This window comes from Watersipora subatra, chromosome 11 (assembly GCF_963576615.1).
Source record: "Watersipora subatra chromosome 11, tzWatSuba1.1, whole genome shotgun sequence".
NCBI classification, from domain to species: domain Eukaryota; kingdom Metazoa; phylum Bryozoa; class Gymnolaemata; order Cheilostomatida; family Watersiporidae; genus Watersipora; species Watersipora subatra.
Window position 1 is genome coordinate 45,730,906 of NC_088718.1, and position 21,243 is coordinate 45,752,148.

The 21,243-nt window shown below is 35.8% G+C and overlaps 1 protein-coding gene across 1 annotated transcript; it reads right to left on the reverse strand.

The window, feature by feature from the left end:
- Positions 1 to 1,392: 1,392 nt before the first annotated feature.
- Positions 1,393 to 20,427, reverse strand: LOC137408539 (uncharacterized). Its single transcript, XM_068095101.1, has 8 exons — positions 20,278 to 20,427; positions 11,013 to 11,213; positions 6,658 to 6,747; positions 6,052 to 6,197; positions 5,731 to 5,872; positions 4,569 to 4,715; positions 3,780 to 3,878; positions 1,393 to 2,178 (listed from the first exon to the last, which is right to left on the reverse strand). Exons 2-8 carry the CDS (start codon positions 11,104 to 11,106, stop codon positions 1,979 to 1,981), a joined length of 918 nt encoding a protein of 305 aa, XP_067951202.1. The 5' UTR covers positions 11,107 to 11,213; positions 20,278 to 20,427; the 3' UTR covers positions 1,393 to 1,978.
- Positions 20,428 to 21,243: the final 816 nt, after the last annotated feature.

Consider the following 21,243-nt stretch of genomic DNA (forward strand, 5'->3'; position numbering starts at 1 on the left):
CAAGAGAATACACGTAGAAAGTTATAAACATATTCAAACGCTGTACTATTATATATCTCAAAAGAATACATGTAGGAAGTTATAAACATTCAAACGCTGTAGTATTATATACCTCAAGAGAATACTTGTAGGAAGTTATAAACATTCAAACACCGTAATATTATATACCTCAAGAGAATACATGTAGGAAGTTATAAACATATTCAAACGCTGTACTATTATATACCTCAAGAGAATACTTGTAGGAAGTTATAAACATATTCAAATGCTGTAGTATTATATACCTCAAGAGAATACACGTAGAAAGTTATAAACATATTCAAACGCTGTACTATTATATATCTCAAAAGAATACATGTAGGAAGTTATAAACATATTCAAACGCTGTAGTGTTATATACCTCAAGAGAATACATGTAGAAAGTTATAAACATATTCAAACGCTGTAGTATTATATACCTCAAGAGAATACATGTAGGAAGTTATAAACATATTCAAATGCTGTAGTATTATATACCTCAAGAGAATACACGTAGGAAGTTATAAACATATTCAAACGCTGTACTATTATATACCTCAAGAGAATACATGTAGGAAGTTATAAACATATTCAAACACTGTACTATTATATACCTCAAGAGAATACATATATGAAGTTATAAACATATTCAAACACTGTACTATTATATACCTCAAGAGAATACATATATGAAGTTATAAACATATTCAAACGCTGTTGTGTTATATACCTCAAGAGAATACATGTAGGAAGTTATAAACATATTCAAACGCTGTACTATTATATACCTCAAGAGAATACATGTAGGAAGTTATAAACATATTCAAACGCTGTAGTGTTATATACCTCAAGAGAATACATGTAGGAAGTTATAAACATATTCAAACACTGTACTATTATATGCCTCAAGAGAATACATGTAGGAAGTTATAAACATATTCAAATGCTGTAGTATTGTATACCTCAAAAGAATACATGTAAGAAGTTATAAACATATTTAACACCGTACTACTCTATACCTCAAAAAAGCAGTTGTAGAAAATTGTAAACATTTTGAACGTTCCAATATTATATACTAATTTATCTGTTGAGATCTAGATGTTTTACCGATTATAAACTACACAAGGCTTTAGAGGGCAACATAAACAGAGTTACATGTATAACCTTACACTCACTACTCATAAAAGGCCCTGACTTTTGATCGCCCCTAATATTATTGTTGTAGTGTGAGCCAATGAAATGCGTGTAGCCCAAGGGTAATAGATGTCTGTAAGTTTATGCTAATCTGAATCTATAAGGCTAAACAATTTGCTGGCTAAAGTATAGCTAGTCTACCTATGTATATGTCTGAGAGTTCTTGTACTTTTTGGCAACTTTGAACAATAATATTTGAATTACAACAGCATGATTAAATGAACAAATAAATGAAGATCAAGTAAGAGTTGTCTCACCATAAACCAAGACAAATTCATATTGTGATACTGCTAGAAAGCAAAATAATGCGCATTCTAAAACTAGAATTGTAGTTTAATATATATTAATTTCAGATATGTAGAAGTCTAAAATATTTGTGGAGAGATTACAAATGACTATTATGAAACAGGCCAACGTTCAAATGGAACTGCTCAATGCAAGAAAATAGAGTAAAATGGAGATGTAACTACAGTATACGCTGATCTTTTGAGAAACACAAGTATAAACTCCCATTCTACAGAGTGCCACTTAGTTTTAGATAAAAATTTTGGCTTACGTGGCAATCTTTTTCTCATCAACAATAGTAAATATATTCAAACAGTCTTATAATGTTTACATTCTCTCCTTCGAGTCCTTTGTGTATCCACATGTAAACAGTTGAGCAAAGTGATAATAGCCTGTAGAGCGATGTAGAGTATATGGATATACACTCTATATATTTAGAGTTCACTAGTTATGCACGCATTGCATACGGTGACTTCGAGGTTCAGAGGATTTTCTCTAAAGAGGTGGGTCGAGCACGACCAGCGCGGTAAAGATCATGCTTTGACCAACCGAGAGAGAGGAGAGAGTAACTGTTCCCTCTCGAGGCGACGACTGGTGAGCAATGAGTGTGATATGTTTTGATTGTTAGACAAGGATTCTCCACGATGAAGTTGAAAGTTTTTCTCATCACTTTTATTAACCCTGTAAGGTAAGTTTAGCAATGGTCAGTCGCTGATGTAAAGATCTTAATAAAGATACATAGTGTAACTTGTACTAGCCTATACTAGGTAAAGATACATAGTGTAACTTATACTAACCTATACTAGGCAAAGATACATGGTGTAACTTGTACTAACCTATACTAGGTAAAGATACATGGTGTAACTTGTACTATCCTATACTAGGTAAAGATACATAGTGTAACTTATACTAACCTATACCAGGTAAAGGTACATAGTGTAACTTGTACTAACCTATACTAGGTAAAGATACATAGTGTAACTTATACTATCCTATACTAGGCAAAGATACATGGTGTAACTTGTACTAACCTATACTAGGTAAAGATACATGGTGTAACTTGTACTATCCTATGCTAGGTAAAGATACATGGTGTAACTTATACTATCCTATACTAGGTAAAGATACATGGTGTAACTTATACTATCCTATACTAGGTAAAGATACATAGTGTAACTTGTACTATACTATACTAGGTAAAGATACATAGTGTAACTTGTACTATCCTTTACTAGGTAAAGATACATAGTGTAACTTGTACTATCCTTTACTAGGTAAAGATACATGGTATAACTTCTACTATCCTATACTAGGTAAAGATACATAGTGTAACTTGTACTATACAAAGTAAAGATACATAGTGTAACTTGTACTATCCTATACTAGGTAAAGATACATAGTATAACTTGTACTATACTATACTAGGTAAAGATACATAGTGTAACTTGTATTATCCTTTACTAGGTAAAGATACATGGTGTAACTTGTACTATACTATACTAGGTAAAGATACATAGTGTAACTTGTACTATCCTATACTAGGTAAAGATACATAGTGTAACTTGTACTATCCTATACTAGGTAAAGATACATAGTGTAACTTGTACTATCCTTTACTAGGTAAAGATACATGGTGTAACTTGTACTATCCTTTACTAGGTAAAGATACATGGTGTAACTTGTACTATCCTTTACTAGGTAAAGATACATGGTATAACTTGTACTATCCTATACTAGGTAAAGATACATGGTGTAACTTGTACTATCCTTTACTAGGTAAAGATACATAGTGTAACTTGTACTATCCTTTACTAGGTAAAGATACATGGTATAACTTCTACTATCCTATACTAGGTAAAGATACATGGTATAACTTGTACTATACTAGGTAAAGATACATAGTGTAGCTTGTACTATCCTATACTAGGTAAAGGTACATAGTATAACTTGTACTATCCTATACTAGGTAAAGATACATAGTATAACTTGTACTATCCTATACTAGGTAAAGATACATGGTGTAACTTGTACTATCCTATACTAGGTAAAGATACATAGTGTAACTTGTACTATCCTATACTAGGTAGAAATACATCGCGCAACTTGCTCTAGCAAAATACAGTACCAAAAGTAGCGAGCATAAAATTACTTAGCAAGCCATTTAAGATAGGAACGGTAAATTTAGAGATAATTTTAGTGAAAGAATTAATCGATGACTAACCAGACCGCAAAAACAAGCTTTCAATGAAAATAAAGATGAAGAAAATGATTCTCAAACCAACCGTTGCCAGCAAATCTCATGTTGATAGGAAAGTCAAGTTGCTGCAATAGGGTATTGTTGAGGGAAGAACCAAGGCTGAATATGTGCGTGTCATGGGTCCCTGAAACATAGGCAATATGGGTAACTGAGTTTATAAATTGAAAGGATATTCATGCATGCAGTAGTTAAAGCCTGTATGATAGCGGCTACTGCAAAATCATTAATTGACACTAACTTACAAAATGCTGAGTTTGCTGTATCTCCTTTGGTTTTTATTACGTTTAGGATTAAAGCAAAAGAATAATTAGCCTTTACTATAGCACGGTAGAGCTATTCAAAGAAGGCAAACAAAAAAGTAAGTAATCAACTTAGGGGACTTAAAAACTACCAATTATTTAAAAACAGATATACATGTACCTTCTGTAATAAAGTTGATAAATTATCATACAAAGTACTTCTTAGCACTTCTAATGAACCAGTAAGTCACTGAGATAATAATCGAATGAGACAGTAATTTGGTTTAACTAACTAGCAAAAGAGAGAGAGAGAGGTTTAGACTAATAAGCTATTGAAGCAGGGGATTAAGTAAGTGAACTGAAGACACACAGCTAAAACATATGTCCACGTTTCAGTAGTCAGTATTCTCAACTAGAGGGTTATGAGATTCATATGGGAGGACTGGAAAGATCAGTGGTCTTTCTTAGCCTTTTACTGTCTGTGAGTAACGGATCTGTTGTATACACACTCTTATTAATTTCCTTTTTAAATTTTTCATGAAAAGGCCTTTTGAGATTACATGAGAATAACTCACCAACTTTTTCATAGCCATGGAGACTGCAAGCATTTTTTACAGGTTTTGCCGTTGTGTTACAGTCAGTCTCGAATCGGGAGAGGCTGTACATGATCTTCTGTCTTTTCATTTTGTCTATATCTAAGAATTGAAGACCTTCTCCAAGAACTAAAAATAAGTTGGAAAAAACTAAAGAGTTATCATAAAAAAAGAGAGATAGGGACTAAGCAGTTAAAGGTTGACTAGCAACAAAATTCCCTTTACAGCTATTTGGTATCAAAAAATTCAACATGTCTTACTCTGTTTTGTTGTAAGTGCCAAATACGTGGAAATGTGATTACAAGCTCTTAAAAGCTCAAAAACGAAAAGCGGCTGTAGATTGGAATCTTTTTATTTTGATGACGTAGCCAGGACATTTGGTTATCGTCTTGTCACGTATGTTCTCACGTGAATTGAAAGGCCAATGCAAAGCTCAATATAAAACTTATCGCAGTACTAGTTTATGACAAACACTTCGGGTTTTACCGAAGATCCCGTACCAAATATAGATGCTCGCTACTTTACAGTTTCGTTTCGGCATTATTCAATCGTCAGGTCGTTCTTTGATCATGTGACCCAATACTTCGCAAATAATTTTTGCAGCACTTTTCGATTATCACAGATGACCAACAGGTTCGTCATGATTATCAGACAATGATATGTACTCCTTCGAGCTAAGGTTAAAAAGTTTAACAATTTTTTACGGTAAATTATAAGATATCAGTGCTAAATGTGACAGCATTACAATGATGAAAAAACAGACGCTTAAGAACAATAGACATAGTTTTATTGAATACGTGAAGTATATTTGTGAAAACATTTCGATGAATAAGGTTGCAAGAAAGTGTAAACAGAAACCATCTCTCACAACTACATCACATTTGAGCAGTTTTGGAAAGGGAATTCAAACTACGGCGGTCTCATGTGGCTGCGATTTTCTGTTCGTTTTTGAGCTTTTAAGAGCTTGTAATCACCTTTCCACATATTTTGCACATACAACACAACAGAGTAAGACATGGTGAATCTTTTCATATCTTTTCATATTAAATAACGGTAATGTGAATTTTGTTGCAAGTCAACCTTTAAACAATTATGGTCAAATAAAAAGAGGGAGAGCGTAAAGAGTTTACCCATGTTTACTTACCTATGTCGCTGTTAGCTGCTATAACAGTTCTATCAACTAAGTTCTTAGAAGCATAAAGAAAAAAGTCTGACATGTGCAGTAGTCTGGTGTGCTGGACAAGCACTAACTTGTGACGGTTGGTGAGATTGCTTTCATTGATTGTCTGCAATAAATGATAATTGAAATTAAACTGAAAATTAAAATAAGTAAATAAGTGCAAAGAAAATACTAATCTTATTTATTGTAATTAAAATCAGCGAAAACTACAGAAATTCTTTTAAAAAGACAAAAAATGTGAAATAAAATGCGACACAGTCAGTCAGCTGGATACATGTTACTCACCACCAAATCTGCTAAAGTGTAGTAGAATAGGTGCACCTTCTTTACACAGCTGTGGTTCAGATTTAGTTGCAAAGTGAACAAGAACTCCTTTTCTCGTTCATTTAAATCTCGTAGGGTATAGTTTTCAAATCCATGCCAGACGTACCCTATAATGATAGAAATGTTAAGAGTGATGTGTTCTCCGGGCTATAAATAAGAACATAATAAACATGTCAACTGTAACATGTACCCTATAATGATAGACATATTACGAGTGATGTGTTCCACGGGCTATAAATAAAAACATATAATAAACATGTCAACTGTAACATGTACCCTATAATGATAGACATGTTACGAGTGATGTGTTCTCCGGGCTATAAATAAGAACATAATAATAAACATGTCAACTGTAACATGTACCCTATAATGATAGACATATTACGAGTGATGTGTTCTCCGGGCTATAAATAAGAACATAATAATAAACATGTCAACTGTAACATGTACCCTATAATGATAGACATGTTACGAGTGATGTGTTCTCCGGGCTATAAATAAGAACATAATAATAAACATGTCAACTGTAACATGTTTGTAAGCTTATCAACCACATTTTCTACTCACCATTAAAAAACATTGTGAGAAGATGAAATATTTCACAGTCAGTTGCCAACATAATAGGCGCGATATGTAACTTTCCATCCTTCGTATTACCTAAAATAATGCTGTATTTCAATACAAGTTGGAACTACAAGTTTCTCCCAATTTGATAATCTAGAGCTATTTTGAATTTGAACTTTATCACCAGTTATAAACAAACGACTATGTACCATCAGTTATAAACAAGCGACCATATACTATTGTTATAAACAAACGACTATGTACTACCAGTTATAAACAAGCGACCATATACTATTGTCATAAACAAACGACTATGTACTACCAGTTACAAACCAACGACTATATACCATCAGTTATAAACAACTGACTATGTGCCACCAGTTATAAACAAACGACTATATACCACCAGTTATAAACAAACGACTATGTACCACCAGTCATAAACAAATGACTATGTACCACCAGTTATAAACAAGCGACCATATACTATTGTTATAAACAAACGACTATGTACTACCAGTTATAAACCAACGACTATATACCATCAGTTATAAACAACTGATTATGTGCCACCAATTATAAACAAACGACTATATACCACCAGTTATAAACAAACGACTATGTACCACCAGTCATAAACAAATGACTATATACCACCAGTTATAAATATACAACTAAGTACCGCCAGTTATAAACAAACGACTATACATAAAAAGCACTGGTAATTATTACAATAATCTATATCATCAGGTGCAAAGAGCAAGCAGAATGGCAAGCAAATGCAACTTAAACCATAACTGCCACGAACAACTTTTATCGTATTTACTAGGTAAATCAGACATGCTGATTCCGATTTTGTAATCAAAATAAAGATTAGGCCACTAACTTTCAGAGTAATAAAGGATTTTTTATAGCGTTTTAATATCGGTCTCGAAAACAACACGATCGGCATAACAAGCTCCGCCCATAAATACTTGATGTAACCTAGCTTTTTAGGAACATAAATTACGTAGAGATGTTTAGACCGATTTAGAATAATAGAGATGGGTGTTTTAAAATCTATTAATATCTAAATCCAGCTTTAAAAATAATATCAGTCTTTTCTGAAAGGTAGATGAGCTATTTAGCATTGCATATTTAAAAAGCGCGATAACAACACTAGCTCGTGATAAAACCGCGCTTTTTGAGCTCGTTTTTCTCGGCGTCCAGCCCATTTAAACGTCATGTAACAAGCTGCGAGCAATTTTAAATAGTTTATATCCCTTTCATAAAAAACTGAAATTATTTTACAGGCTGGATTTAGATAATAATGGGTTTTAAGACACCCATCTCTATTATTCTAAATCGGACTAAACTTTCCTAACTTCCGTTTCTGAAAAAGCTAGGTTTCGTCACATATTTATAGGCGGAGCTTGTAATGCCGATTGTGTTGTTTTCGAAACGGATATTGAAACGCTTTAAAAAAGCCTAAATGACTTTGAAGGTTAGTGGACTAATCTTTATTTTGAGTACAAAATCGGAATCAGCGTGTCTGATTTACCTAGTAAATACAATAAAAGTTGTTCGTGACAGTTATGGTTTAAATCCAGCCAGTTTTTGCAGAGCACTAGAGCTACGCAATCCAATTGGCTAGTCACTGTAATGCCTACACCTACACATAGTGTCTATACCTACACATAGTGTCTATACCTACACATAGTGTCTATACCTACACACAGTGTCTATACCTGCATATAGTGTCTATACCTACACATAGTGTCTATACCTACACATAGTGTCTATACCTACACATAGTGTCTATACCTACACATAGTGTCTATACCTACACATAGTGTCTATACCTACACATAGTGTCTATAACTACGCATAGTGTATATACCTACACATAGTGTCTATACCTACACATAGTGTCTATACCTACACATAGTGTCTATACCTACACATAGTGTCTATAACTACGCATAGTGTATATACCTACACATAGTGTCTATAACTACACATAGTGTCTATAACTACACATAGTGTCTATAACTACACATAGTGTATATACCTAAACGTAGTGTCTATTCCTGTCACAAATGTTTTTGATCAGTTTTTAAAAGTTTACATTTTGTAAGTATTTTTGTTTTCCTTATAATAAAACGATGATAATAAAAACCTAAAAGTGCAGAAACATTGCAGCTTTCTTATTACAGGTAGTTGTAATTTTATGATAGACTCGTTTAATGAAAACTCAGGGTTACAGTGGAATTGGTTCTTGAACACAATTCGTTTTAGAAGGTTGGTCGAAAACCGAGTTGTTCGAGATCCAAAACGGGTTTTCCCATTACGATTTATATATGTAAGTTTTAATCCGTTCCAGGTTGATTTAACAACTTTGGTAAAGTATTTTTAATATTTTACACCATAAACTGTAGTGTATACTGCATACTATAAATAAAAACGAGTTGATATAGACCATACTTAACTTGGATACAAGGTTTTCTATCTATGATGATGAAAAAAGAAAGCAAAAAGCAAACATTTCGTATGCTTTGCTCTTAAAACACCAAAAGCATTAAAGTTACGATACAATACCAAAAATAGCAAAAATTGATAATGAAACAGCAAAAAATGCAATAGATCAGTTACATTAAAAGTCGTGTGAAAAAGAAATTAGAAACAGCAATGGCACATTTATTTCACGTCTTTGAAAGAGAATCCTCCTCCAAAACAATATAGGGTAACTCGATTGGAGGAGTTGTGTCTCTAGAAAATCTCTTCGGTAAAAGCGATGTCCTCCCAGATGGCTCTTTCTTGTAAAGAATTGATGACGCAAAACTTCTCTCTCTTTTGAGAACCTTGCGAAAGTGACTCATAACAACGTCGTTAAACGTATAAAAATGCTGTTTCTGGAGCTGTTCCAAACGTTTAATTCAAACGCGCATGTTCCGGTTTGGTCGAGAGCCGAATTTATGGTCGAGATCCAAGACGAACAAATCTCAAATTGTTTGGTAAAAAATCGAGTTTGTCTAGAGCCGAAGCGTTCGAGAACCGAAGTTCCACTGTATGTCAAAATTAAAAAATTAGCAAAAATCGCTAAAAAAACTACATAAAAATAGAACGAAAGTATATTTATTAAAGCTATTAAAGTAACCTTGAATATATAGATATTACACCTGTCTAGGAATGTATAGGTATTACGCATGTATGTGGTGACATTGATTTTATGCGTATATGGCACTAAATGTAGATTAATATTTGCCCCGCACACATACACACACACCACACACACGCGCACACACACGCACACGCATGCACACACCACACGCACGCATGCACACACCACGCGCACACTGCGCACGCACGCACGCACGCACACACACACACACACACTCACAAAAGCTACATGAGAAAGGAAAAATTAGAAACATAATTTACTTGTCAAAATTTTAGAGTTATTGTTAAAAACCAAAAAAAGTAGAGAAAGAGAAGTACAGAAAAGTTTAAATAGTAGGTTTAAACCATAGATATATAAACCTATGGTATATATATCTATAGTTTAAAGAGACTCAAAGGGAGTTCATGTAACAAAGGAATCACCTAATTATAGAATTGTTAGACCATAGCCTTGGCCAAGTGACAACTACCTGTATTTACATGTCAGATGTATTTGCATAGAGTCAGTGGCCCATGATGGTATCTTAGAGTATATTATTATTGTTGCCTATTCATTTTGTTGCTAGTTTTGGTATGCTTGTTTGCTATCATTAAAAATCATGTTGCATGCAAAGCTAAATCAGTGCCATAAGAATCATTTTAGGAATCCTAACAGGTTATGATAACAAAGTATAATAATAATTTTGTAAAAGTATGGACTTGGTCATTGTAAACCTATAGAGAGGACAAATAGAAAAGCACAGAATTCAGCTCGATGCTCTTCCTGTAACATTCAGTATATAGCACAAAAGTATTTTGAGAACATACAGAGAAAATACATACAACTACGTGTGAAAAGTCCTGGAGAAAGACCTTGTGCCATAATAGTAAGCGCAAGGTACTTCACAATGCACCAACTCATAAATTTTATACTAAAAGTGAACAAATTATATAAATAGCTTCTGTAGAAATCACAAAGCGTGCTTTCAGTTCAAACTGTTTATAAACCAAGTTTACAAAAAGTTTGAACTTTTAGCTGGTTATTTGCAGTAAAAACTGCTACAGAAGTCTTTCCTTTTAGACCTGGCAATGCAGTTCTTACAGCAGCATCTGTCAACTTGTATTTATGTTTATGTTACGTAACAGCTAGAATGGCAGCGATAAACCTAAAGTAAGATGCTAGTAAAACAACAAGCAAGAAACTGATGCCAGCAGCTTACCATCAACGGGGAACCGCCTGCAGCGAAACACATAAATCAAGCATATGGCGCAGAGGATTATGGCAGCGTATCGCAGAGTGACCCTTCGCGCCATTGACTACAGCCATTGACTTAGCTTTTACACCCTTTAGCTGCACCTGTTAATGTCACCTGTTTCTTAAAGACAGGCAGACTCCCGATCAAAGCACCATTGCAGCGAGTCTGAAATACAAAATTTCAGGTGATAAAAACTGCTCAGTTCGAATGCTGTTGAGTAATACCACAAAAGAAATTTGCTTTTATGTGAAAAAACATGCCTCGTTCCTACAGATACACATTTACGCATGTAGCTTGACCTTGACCTGTGTGCAGTTGCAATTGTGACCTTTGCAATAAAGCTGCAGGAGATGGTGATCAAATTGTCTTTTTTATGCCGGTATGTGTTTGCTTAATATCATGGCTACATATTGCTTGGCTCCTCAACCAATTCAATTCTAGATAAAAAATGAGTAGAGAAAATAATATAAGCTACTATTGGTCAAAATGATCCCTTAATATGTAACCAGCTGAAGTTGACTGACCAATGGCTAGTTTACATGTTAATATCATGCATATGTACATATAAATACAGTATACATACATTATACATGCAGTATACATACAGTATGCGTACAGTATAGGGGGTCCTCCCATGTTTTGTGACGATTCTGATGACCTGACGACAGGGATATTTAAAAAGTGACAGATGAGACAACCATTTATCGATGTAGGTGACGAGGTGACGATGATTGTGTAAGTAGGATTACTAAAGGTACGGCTACACGTAACGAATTTTTCGTTGGTTCTGAGTTCTTGCCAAAATCACGAAAAACGCAGAATTATTCGGTCGAAATTCACAGGATTATTTGAGCTGTGTATGCCTATCGAGTTCCAAACACTTTTAACTAATTAACTAGATTAAACAAATTATTAGCGAGCACGATTCTAGCAGCTTTAGCAATTAGTATAGTCTAATACATGTATTGCGACAGACAATAAAAGTACGAAAGCAATTCAACATAGAACACATGACGTAACTGTTTAAGTTGCGCTATTGTTGGTTAGCGAGCACGACTCTAGCAAATTTTAAGATATATAATTATATGTAGTCCGAGAACATAATGCGACACGCAAGAAAAGTATTACGGAAATTCACCATAGTATATACGATGCAACCGACTTGATTGCGCTAAAGATGGCAACATTTTCTACCACAAAACTTTTGCTGCTAAAAAGGAAATATAATTAAAAAATAAACAATTTGTAGCTATAGCGTCCAAACAATAAATACATACAATAACGCAATCTAAGCAGTTGCATCGTGTGTACTATGTTGAATTGCACTTATACTTTTATTGTGTGTCATTATACGTCTCTTGGACTATACTAATTGCATAAGCTGCTGGAATCGTGCTCGCTAGCACGATTCTAGCAGCACAGAATAACTCTGTGTGTTTCATTCATTTCGTGATTTTGGTTAGAACCAATGAAAAATTTGTTACGTGTAGCCGTACCTTTACTAACTTATTATTTGTCCATAAATCAACACTTCAAACGAAACTTCACTAGTTTTGGTTTGAAGTATCTGGCCCAGCATTTATAGACTGCCAAATAATTAAAGTAAACAGCAATGAAATGCCACGACATTGACAGCAAATCGTTTCCAAGTCTGTGACTGACAGTGATTATTAAAGACAATCTCAGTCTATTTTCAGTACAAGAAATGTAGCCCTACAAGCCTAAGACGTCTGTCACTCTTCGCGGAGTAATCAGCAACGCTCCCAAACATCACTAATAAGTTTGTGAAGGTCGCTGGTTGAGCCATACTTTTGGTTAGCAGAAGTTCAAACTGAGCAAGTTTCAGGTTTTTAACGCAACCCAGTGCCACCAGAATTGATACTTGTATTAAAATAACGAATGTGAAGAAAGAGGATGTTTTGGTTACCAACTTGAAAAAGGTGACAGCGATTTTAAAAGTGACGACAGTGATTTTAAAAGTGACTATTCTGACGACAACTTTGTGTGGTAGGACCCCCAGTATACGTACAGTATACGTACAGTATACGTGCAGTATATGTGCAGTATACGTACATTATACATGCAGTATACGTACAGTATATGTACAGTATAGTATACGTGCAGTATACGTACAGTACACATACAGTATACATACAATAGACGTACTGTATGCGTACAGTATACGTACAGTATATGTACCGTATGTGTACAGTAGACAAACAGTATACGTACAGTATATGTACCTTATGCGTACAGTATACATACAGTAGACGTACTGTATACGTACAGTATATCATATACCTTCTTCTATCTATATATATAAATGTGAAAGTATGTGTGTGTCCCTCCAGTTACCCTAGAACTCTTATATTTCGCTAGTATTTAGTTTCGTGAGTAGCATACAGAGTAAAATTTCGCAGCAACTTAATTTCGCAGCTCTGATGAGTGCGGAAATATAATGATGTGAAAATAAATGCAGCGGAACAAACATAATTAGATTCCTCAGGTTCAGTTCACTGCAGGCCTGTATTCATTGGTTGCAAGTTGGGGCGGCTAATGTTAGGCGACTAGTTATGAACACCTGGGGGTGTTGAGGGGGCCGGTGTAGCCTAAGCTCCCAAAAAGTTCTTCCTATGTAGGGCCTCAGCCGGGCCTCTCGTGTGAAGTTTTAAAAATTTTTATCGGAAAGTACCAACATTTTTCTATTTTTTGAGATTTGTTTTGTTTTAGGTGATGTGGCTGACGAGACGTTTTTTAAAATAAAATAGGAAAAGCTTGACCGCAGTTAAAGTGCTTAGAAAAAAGACACCTTTTTCTTTTGAGCGTTTTAACAAAGATGAATTTTGCCAATTTTATTTTAAGTTCATACGGAGGTTTCCACGCTTTCAATGGGACATGGCCAAGCAGATGTTTTGGTAAAACTTGATATTTTGCAAACCTTTATAAAGGTCGTTAACAAGAATATTTTGCCACTGATGATGATAATAATGACGCCTAAGAACTACTAAAAGTTGATGTTTGTCCCTATGCCTTCGAATAAAGTGATATTATACAGCGATAAAAACCGTCTCCATAGCCATTGGGCAAATAACTTTTCGATGAAATGATGTTGAGGTCGAGTTATCTGAAGCAATTTATCAATGCGTGGGAGCGGACCAAACAAATCCGTTCTAGTTAACCTTGTGTTTGAGATGAAATGTTACATTTTATCCGAGGGCGAATTATCCGAGTTTGACTGTACTTAGCCGCGGAAAGTTCCTAAAAAGTTGGGAGGGCTCAGCCGGCCAGCCGCCCCAGGGAATACGGGCCTGGTTTACCGATAAGGAAAAAATTTCTATTTGGGACTAGTTTGTAATTGTGAACCGCAGGTAAAATGGCGTGGGCGAGGTCGATAATGCAATTTGATCGCTTGCTGCCATTTGTTTCTTGGACTATCAATGAACAAAGCTATTTAATTTCATGTTTTCGCTCGTTCTTTATGATAGTTTAGTTCGCACATGAAATTTTCGCGAGAAGATGACTCGGCGAAAACGCGAAAGTTAGATGAGGCGAATACATAAGTTTCCTAGGGTATAGCTATCATTAAAATTGTGTAGCTGGACAATGCTGACGCAATGTTATGGTGTACTATCTTTAGAAGCCTAGCGCTTATTAGCTAGCCTGGCAATGTACCAGACTTATAGCTTGAAAGTTACAGTTGTTTGACAAAGTTTTAAAACCTTTACAGTTATTTTGGTTTTTCTCTTAATTTATTTCAACTACACAAAACACTTCTCTCATGATATTTAGTTTGAAAGTTAGAATGGGAAATGTTGTTATATGGTAAATACAAATCCATTTTTTGTCCAAAGACTTCTTTATTACCTAGGCAACACCGGGTAGCACATCTAGTACATGTATGTTCATAAAGTGGTCACTCTTCAAGTACCTTTTATCTACTCTTTTAAACTGCTTGGGAAGCCCCTGCGAGGAGCGAAGGTGCAATTCTAATGAGACACAATTGCTTCGGCTCTGTTCTCCATTCTAGTTATTATTATTAAATTATTGCTCTTTAGTGGGATAGGACTGCTTTTTCGATTTCAAGCTTTTATTGCACTGCACTGGAAGCTTGTTAAAGCAATCTTGGATGCTAAATATTTTCAAATGATGTAAACAGAACCTGTTTAGGATAGCAACTGCAACAATGGAGCTATTGATCCTCAGCTATGCTATGAGTAAATATGCTCAATGCAATCGTAATAAATATAGCTTCGGTATAATAGCAAAAGAAGGGGAGGCGCTTCTAAAGCCTGGTTCCGTGGCCACAAAGCACCGGCGACAGCACCGCGGGCTATCAGTGGAGAAATGTGAGCCTACCGCCGGGTACCGCGGTAGGTTTTCACCTCGCCTACCGCCGAGTAACGCCGGCGGTAACCCACTGTACAGGTGAAAGTCAGCATTATCGAAACGGCATGGCGAGCGAACATTATTTATGTGGTTATTAGCGATGCAGCTTTATGTGAAAAGAAGCCGCTGAGCCTAGTGTCGCAAGCATTTTGCTGCACAAGATTACCGCCGTGGTCTCGCAATCGATATGGGTACCAGGTTTTAGTTGACTGACTGGTGAGTATAGAATACAATCGTGGTTAGTCGAGGAACTACTTTGTGACTTCATTGATGGTAGTCAACTTGCTCTGGAGATTTTTGCACAGCCAGATAATACACTTGCCATCAGCGACTCATTAATCGTTTGTTTGTACATATTTAGAGAAAAACAAAGAAAATGAGTCAACAGTGAAGATAATCACAAAACATGGCGATATCAAATAAAAACGTTTATGAACTTCACAGATTTTTTACGAAAAGAAATCTAAAAATTTGAGAAACTGTCGGATAGATTGAGGGCTGAACAGAACCTTTGACCACTTCGAAGGAGCCCAGTCTTGAAAAGAACATTAAATTACGGTTGACTTTTTCATTGATACTTTTTGCCTTTGGGCTTTTAACCCTCTCACAGCCTTCCTCATTGAAATGGAAGGAATACTATCTATACAACTACTCAGTTGAATGGCTGTAAGACCATTTGAAACCAATTTAGTTGCTATGGCAACACATATCATGCCTGTTATCTCAGTTCACTCACGCACCACAGATACAGATAGTTTAGCCGGTGGGCTGCTACTGCTAGTACTAGAAAGCAACTTTGATTGTCACAATTTACAAACAGAGAGCTTATTTTCATAGATATATTAGATTTTATTCAGTTGAAATTTTAATTCTTAAGCTTGAAATAAAATGAATGTTTTGATATAAGCAACCGCTAGAGCTGACGGCTCTATAGTTTTATTATAAAACATTCATGTTCAAAATCTAATTTGAATGAAGTTAAAGGAGCTAGGAAAAGCTATTAAGCCTCCAGACCAACGACAAGCCATAAAGAGGCTTGCGCTGTATGCCATTGGATTTCAACTTGTAATAAGCCATAAAACACATCATTACCTACATGAAAAAAATGAGCAGTTATGTAAATAAATAGGTGAGCTCTGTTTGGCAATGAGAATAGAAAATATTTAAAGATCTAAACAGTTATCTGTAGCGAGTCCTCTCCTCAGAACATGCTTTTTCTGAGCGGCTGATCAATTCTGGTTGCGCTACAACTTTCAAGCAGTCTAATTGAGCAAGAATCTACACAGCTGTATTTACTGCCGCTAAGTATAAGTGACACTATAGCACTTATATGTGAGTATCTTATCGTCTCTCGAGGTAAGATGGTGAGAAGAGGCAGCTGCGCCCTAATAAAAGAATTTTGTTGCCAGCCATTAAGACAGATCAAAGCAGACCAGGCCTCATAAGGCTGTAAATGGTGGATTGGCAAAAGCACTAGCACACACAAGACCCGGGCTAGTCTGGCACGCCAGAGTGTACCAACAGAGACTAATGAGTGTACCAGCATAGACTATTGAGTGTAATCAGCTTTTTTAACATATAGAAATGTTATTGGCCGAATAAATAACCTTTTTCGATCTTGCAGTGTTTTGTTGGTAGCATTAACTGCAAGCATCGTGGCTAGGGCAGACTAGTTGTCATATATGTAGGTCTACATCGTGGCTAGGGCAGACTAGTTATCATATATGTACAGTGGTGATACAAATTATGGAACCGCCTTTGAGTTTTAGTAAATAATGCGCTATAATGGCTCTCATATTAGTTATATTCAGTCCAGATATGAAAAGTTATATATCATTAGAAAGGGAATTTTATCAGCTGTTGCATTGTTTTTTTTTCTGCATCAAAACATAATTCCATTGCTAGTGCTATTAAAAGTGCAACTAGTCAGGGTGTCTCATAACAAGTCACTTTTTTGAAAAACAGTAGTCTGGTGAATGATGTCTAGAATTTCAAAATTCTTTGATCTGCTCAGTTTAACAATCATCTAAGACAACAATTGCATTGAGTGAGACGTTGTGCATTATGCAATGTAACCCAAATAGTATTGAAAAGTCCTTCTGCTCTCAGTAAAAGTCATTCTAATAACTTCATCATCATGCCTCAACATCTCACGAAAGAAAAACGTGCTGTAATAATTCACCTTCATCAGCAAGGGAAATCGCAGAGGGAAATTGCAAGGGAGGTAGATTGCTCTAAGAAAGGTGTATTTACAACAGTCTGCAGAGAGAAGGAACCTGGTCAAGTTGAAGAAAGGGCTGGTAGGGGAAGGAAAAAGCTAGTAACAGATCGAGTGACCAGACGCCTAGTGAGACTTTCTTTGGTTGATAGACATCTAACCAGTCCTCTGTTAGCCAGTGAGTTAAAAGAATCAACAGGTACAGAGTTATCACCATAAACTGTTTGCAAATAATTGCGAGATAATGGCTTACGAGGCTGTAAAGCTCGTAGAAAACATATGTTATCATCTTGGCAAAAAAATGGCTCGTCTACAATGGGAAAAAGATCATGTGAATTGGTCACCAGAAGACTGGCGAGCAGTATTATTCAGCGATGAGAGCACATTTACTGTTCAAATTCACTCTGGCAACAATTATGTAAGAAGGAGACCTGGTGAAGAGTTTAAACCAGAATGTATTTTACCTACGATAAAACATCCCACCTCAGTAATGATGTGGGGTTGTTTCTAGGCTGCTGGTCCTGGTAGATTACATTTTGTTGATGGTATGATGAATGCAGAAAAACATTGTGGAGTACTACAAAGTGTGATGATACCATCTGCTAGAAGTCTGTTTGATAGAGAGTGGCTGTTTCAGCAAAATAATGCTCCAAGCCACACAGCCAGAAGAGTAAAGAAGTGGTTTGCTGACAATAACGTTAACACTCTGACTTGGCCTGCTCAGTCACTCAGACATTAACCCAATTGAAAATTTATGGAGCCGAGTAGGCAATCTCGTAACTAAAGACAAACCAACAAATAAAAGAAGATTGATGGAGATTATTTTGCAATTCTGGCATCGAATAGTTACACCTGAAGAGCTTCAGACGCTAACAGATAGTAAGCCAAGGCGCTGCCGAGCAGTGATTGACAACAAAGGCTGGCCAACCAAGTATTGATCATCTTAAGGACCAAAACAGCTCTTTTCAAAACTACTAAACCTTGTCTTTAAGTTAATTCACAATAAAAACCATTTCAAAGAAAATAAATCTGTTATTTTATGACTTTTGGTCAGACACTGTTTAATAGAAATGACAACTGTACAGTAACTCTCTGACAGCTTTCAGGAAACTTGTAATAATATTTTTATAGAAAATACGATGTGGTTTTAATTTAAGTTTATCAAAAAGCCAACATTGTGACGATTCAAATGATATATAATTTTTATAGTTATGTAAAAATTTGATTGTAGAAAAAACAAACACAACTCAGAATTCATTGCTCTGTAACAAAAACTAGAGGCGGTTCCATAATTTGTATCACCACTGTAGGTCTACATCGTGGCTAGGGCAGACTAGTTGTCATATATGTAGGTCTGCATCGTGGCTAAGGCAGACTAGTTGTCATATATGTAGGTCTACATCGTAGCTAGGGCAGACTAGTTGTCATATATGTAGGTCTACATCGTGGCTAGGGCAGACTAGTTGTCATATATGTAGGTCTACATCGTGGCTAGGGCAGATTAGTTGTCATATGTGTAGGTCTACATCGTGGCTAGGGCAGACTAGTTGTCATATATGTAGGTCTACATCGTGGCTAGAGCAGACTAGTTGTCATATATGTAGGTCTACATCGTGGCTAAGGCAGACTAGTTGTCATATATGTAGGTCTACATCGTGGCTAGGGCAGACTAGTTGTCATATATGTAGGTCTACATCGTGGCTAGAGCAGACTAGTTGTCATATATGTAGGTCTACATCGTGGCTAAGGCAGACTAGTTGTCATATATGTAGGTCTACATCGTGGCTAGGGCAGACTAGTTGTCATATATGTAGGTCTACTAGATTTTAGTAAAAAGTGATTTGATCCTATAAACTCATCCGTGATACAATGCCAAATAATTGCAACTCAGATTTCAAGTATTGTTGACAATATTGTTTCCAGTTTCACAATGTCCTAGCATGACAGCATACCGGTACTATATGGGCAAGTTCAAAGGCCTACATGTAGTCTACAGTTAGTCTGCATTGTCCCATGAGTGATGCCAACAATTTTCCAAAAGATGGTGAAACAATTCAATTACAACTATGGTGTAGATATGATGGATACAGATAATACAATTCTGTCACGTAAGCTTGCCGCTCTATGAGTCTTCCTAACTAACAAGCTAGAAGATACTACAGTAAACTTTTAACTACAAAACTGCTACAGATCTATGCCATTTTTAATTGACAAATAACGCTCACTCCATGAAGTTAATGACTAAACCATTTGCCCGTCTCTCAAATGTTTCTGAATGCCAAGTGTTGTCCTATGCACTCACTCGAGAAGTGAAAAGAATTTGTCTTATCAACTTATGTTAAGACACTCAAGAAACCTATCTCCAGATGAGAACTACCCGGTTCTTCTAATTGTATGCAAAACTGTTGAAGAAGACACAAGAAGTTGTTGCTAAAAGGAATAGAAGAATAACCTAGAATGGCATGCAAAAGTGTGTTTACCTGCATAGCTGACTCACCTGTCAAAACAATGCTACATTTCAGTAACCTCAAGTTAGGTAAGTCAAGTTTATGAAAAGCTACGATTCTAACACGCTATAATTCAACATATGAAAAGAGATATGTTTGATTTAATCCTTCTACTCACATCACATTATGTAAAAGTTTGTAATCCTTGATGATCGTACGATACTCGATAGGTTACTATCTTACTAGCTTCAACTAGTTCCCTAACAAGAACTACACTCAGAATGATTGAAACTAAAATCAATGGGCATTACGTTCCACGCACAGCCGCTTTAGTATGTGGCTCAAGCAGTAAGACTACTATTATAGCTAACAAATAAGACAAACACGAAGGAGCGCAAGCCTTATCCAAGCAGTCAAGCGTAGCGCTACTCAAATGCAAAACATCTTCTTAGGCTACTAGCTACATTCGGCTATCATTTGCGTGATAAGATGAATCAAATATCTTGATCCCACACTGGTTGAATGATAGCAAGGCTTTGCAGACACCAAAATAGAAAAATGATTTGAGAAAGTATGATATAAATGCATCAATGTCGAAAGACAAAAGTGGCAAGCGTTCTGGACGTTTTTAAAATTTTTATAAATATGACAAAGATTCGCAACGAAAAACTTTCATTTGTTCGAGCGCCAGAGTATCCCTGCGTAATAGCTGATAAAGTTAGTGCAATAAAAATGGTCATTTAAAAACATATTTACAAATAATTTTTAAAAGTTTAGAACTTATTGAAAAGATACAAAGCTCAAGAAATGTTTGAAAGCTTAATAGACAATAACATTTCATTCGGAAAGAGTTTATAGGGTGGATACAGGAAAGAGTTTATAGGGTGGGTACAGAAAAGAGTTTATAGGGTGGGTACAGGAAAGAGTTTATAGGGTGGGTACAGGAGAGAGTTTATAGGGTGGGTACAGGAAAGAGTTTATAGGGTGGGTACAGGAGAGAGTGTATAGGGTGGGTACAGGAAAGAGTGTATAGGGTGAGTACAGGAGAGAGTGTATAGGGTGGGTACAGGAAAGAGTGTATAGGGTGGGTACAGGAGAGAGTTTATAGGGAGGGTACAGGAAAGAGTGTATAGGGTGGGTACAG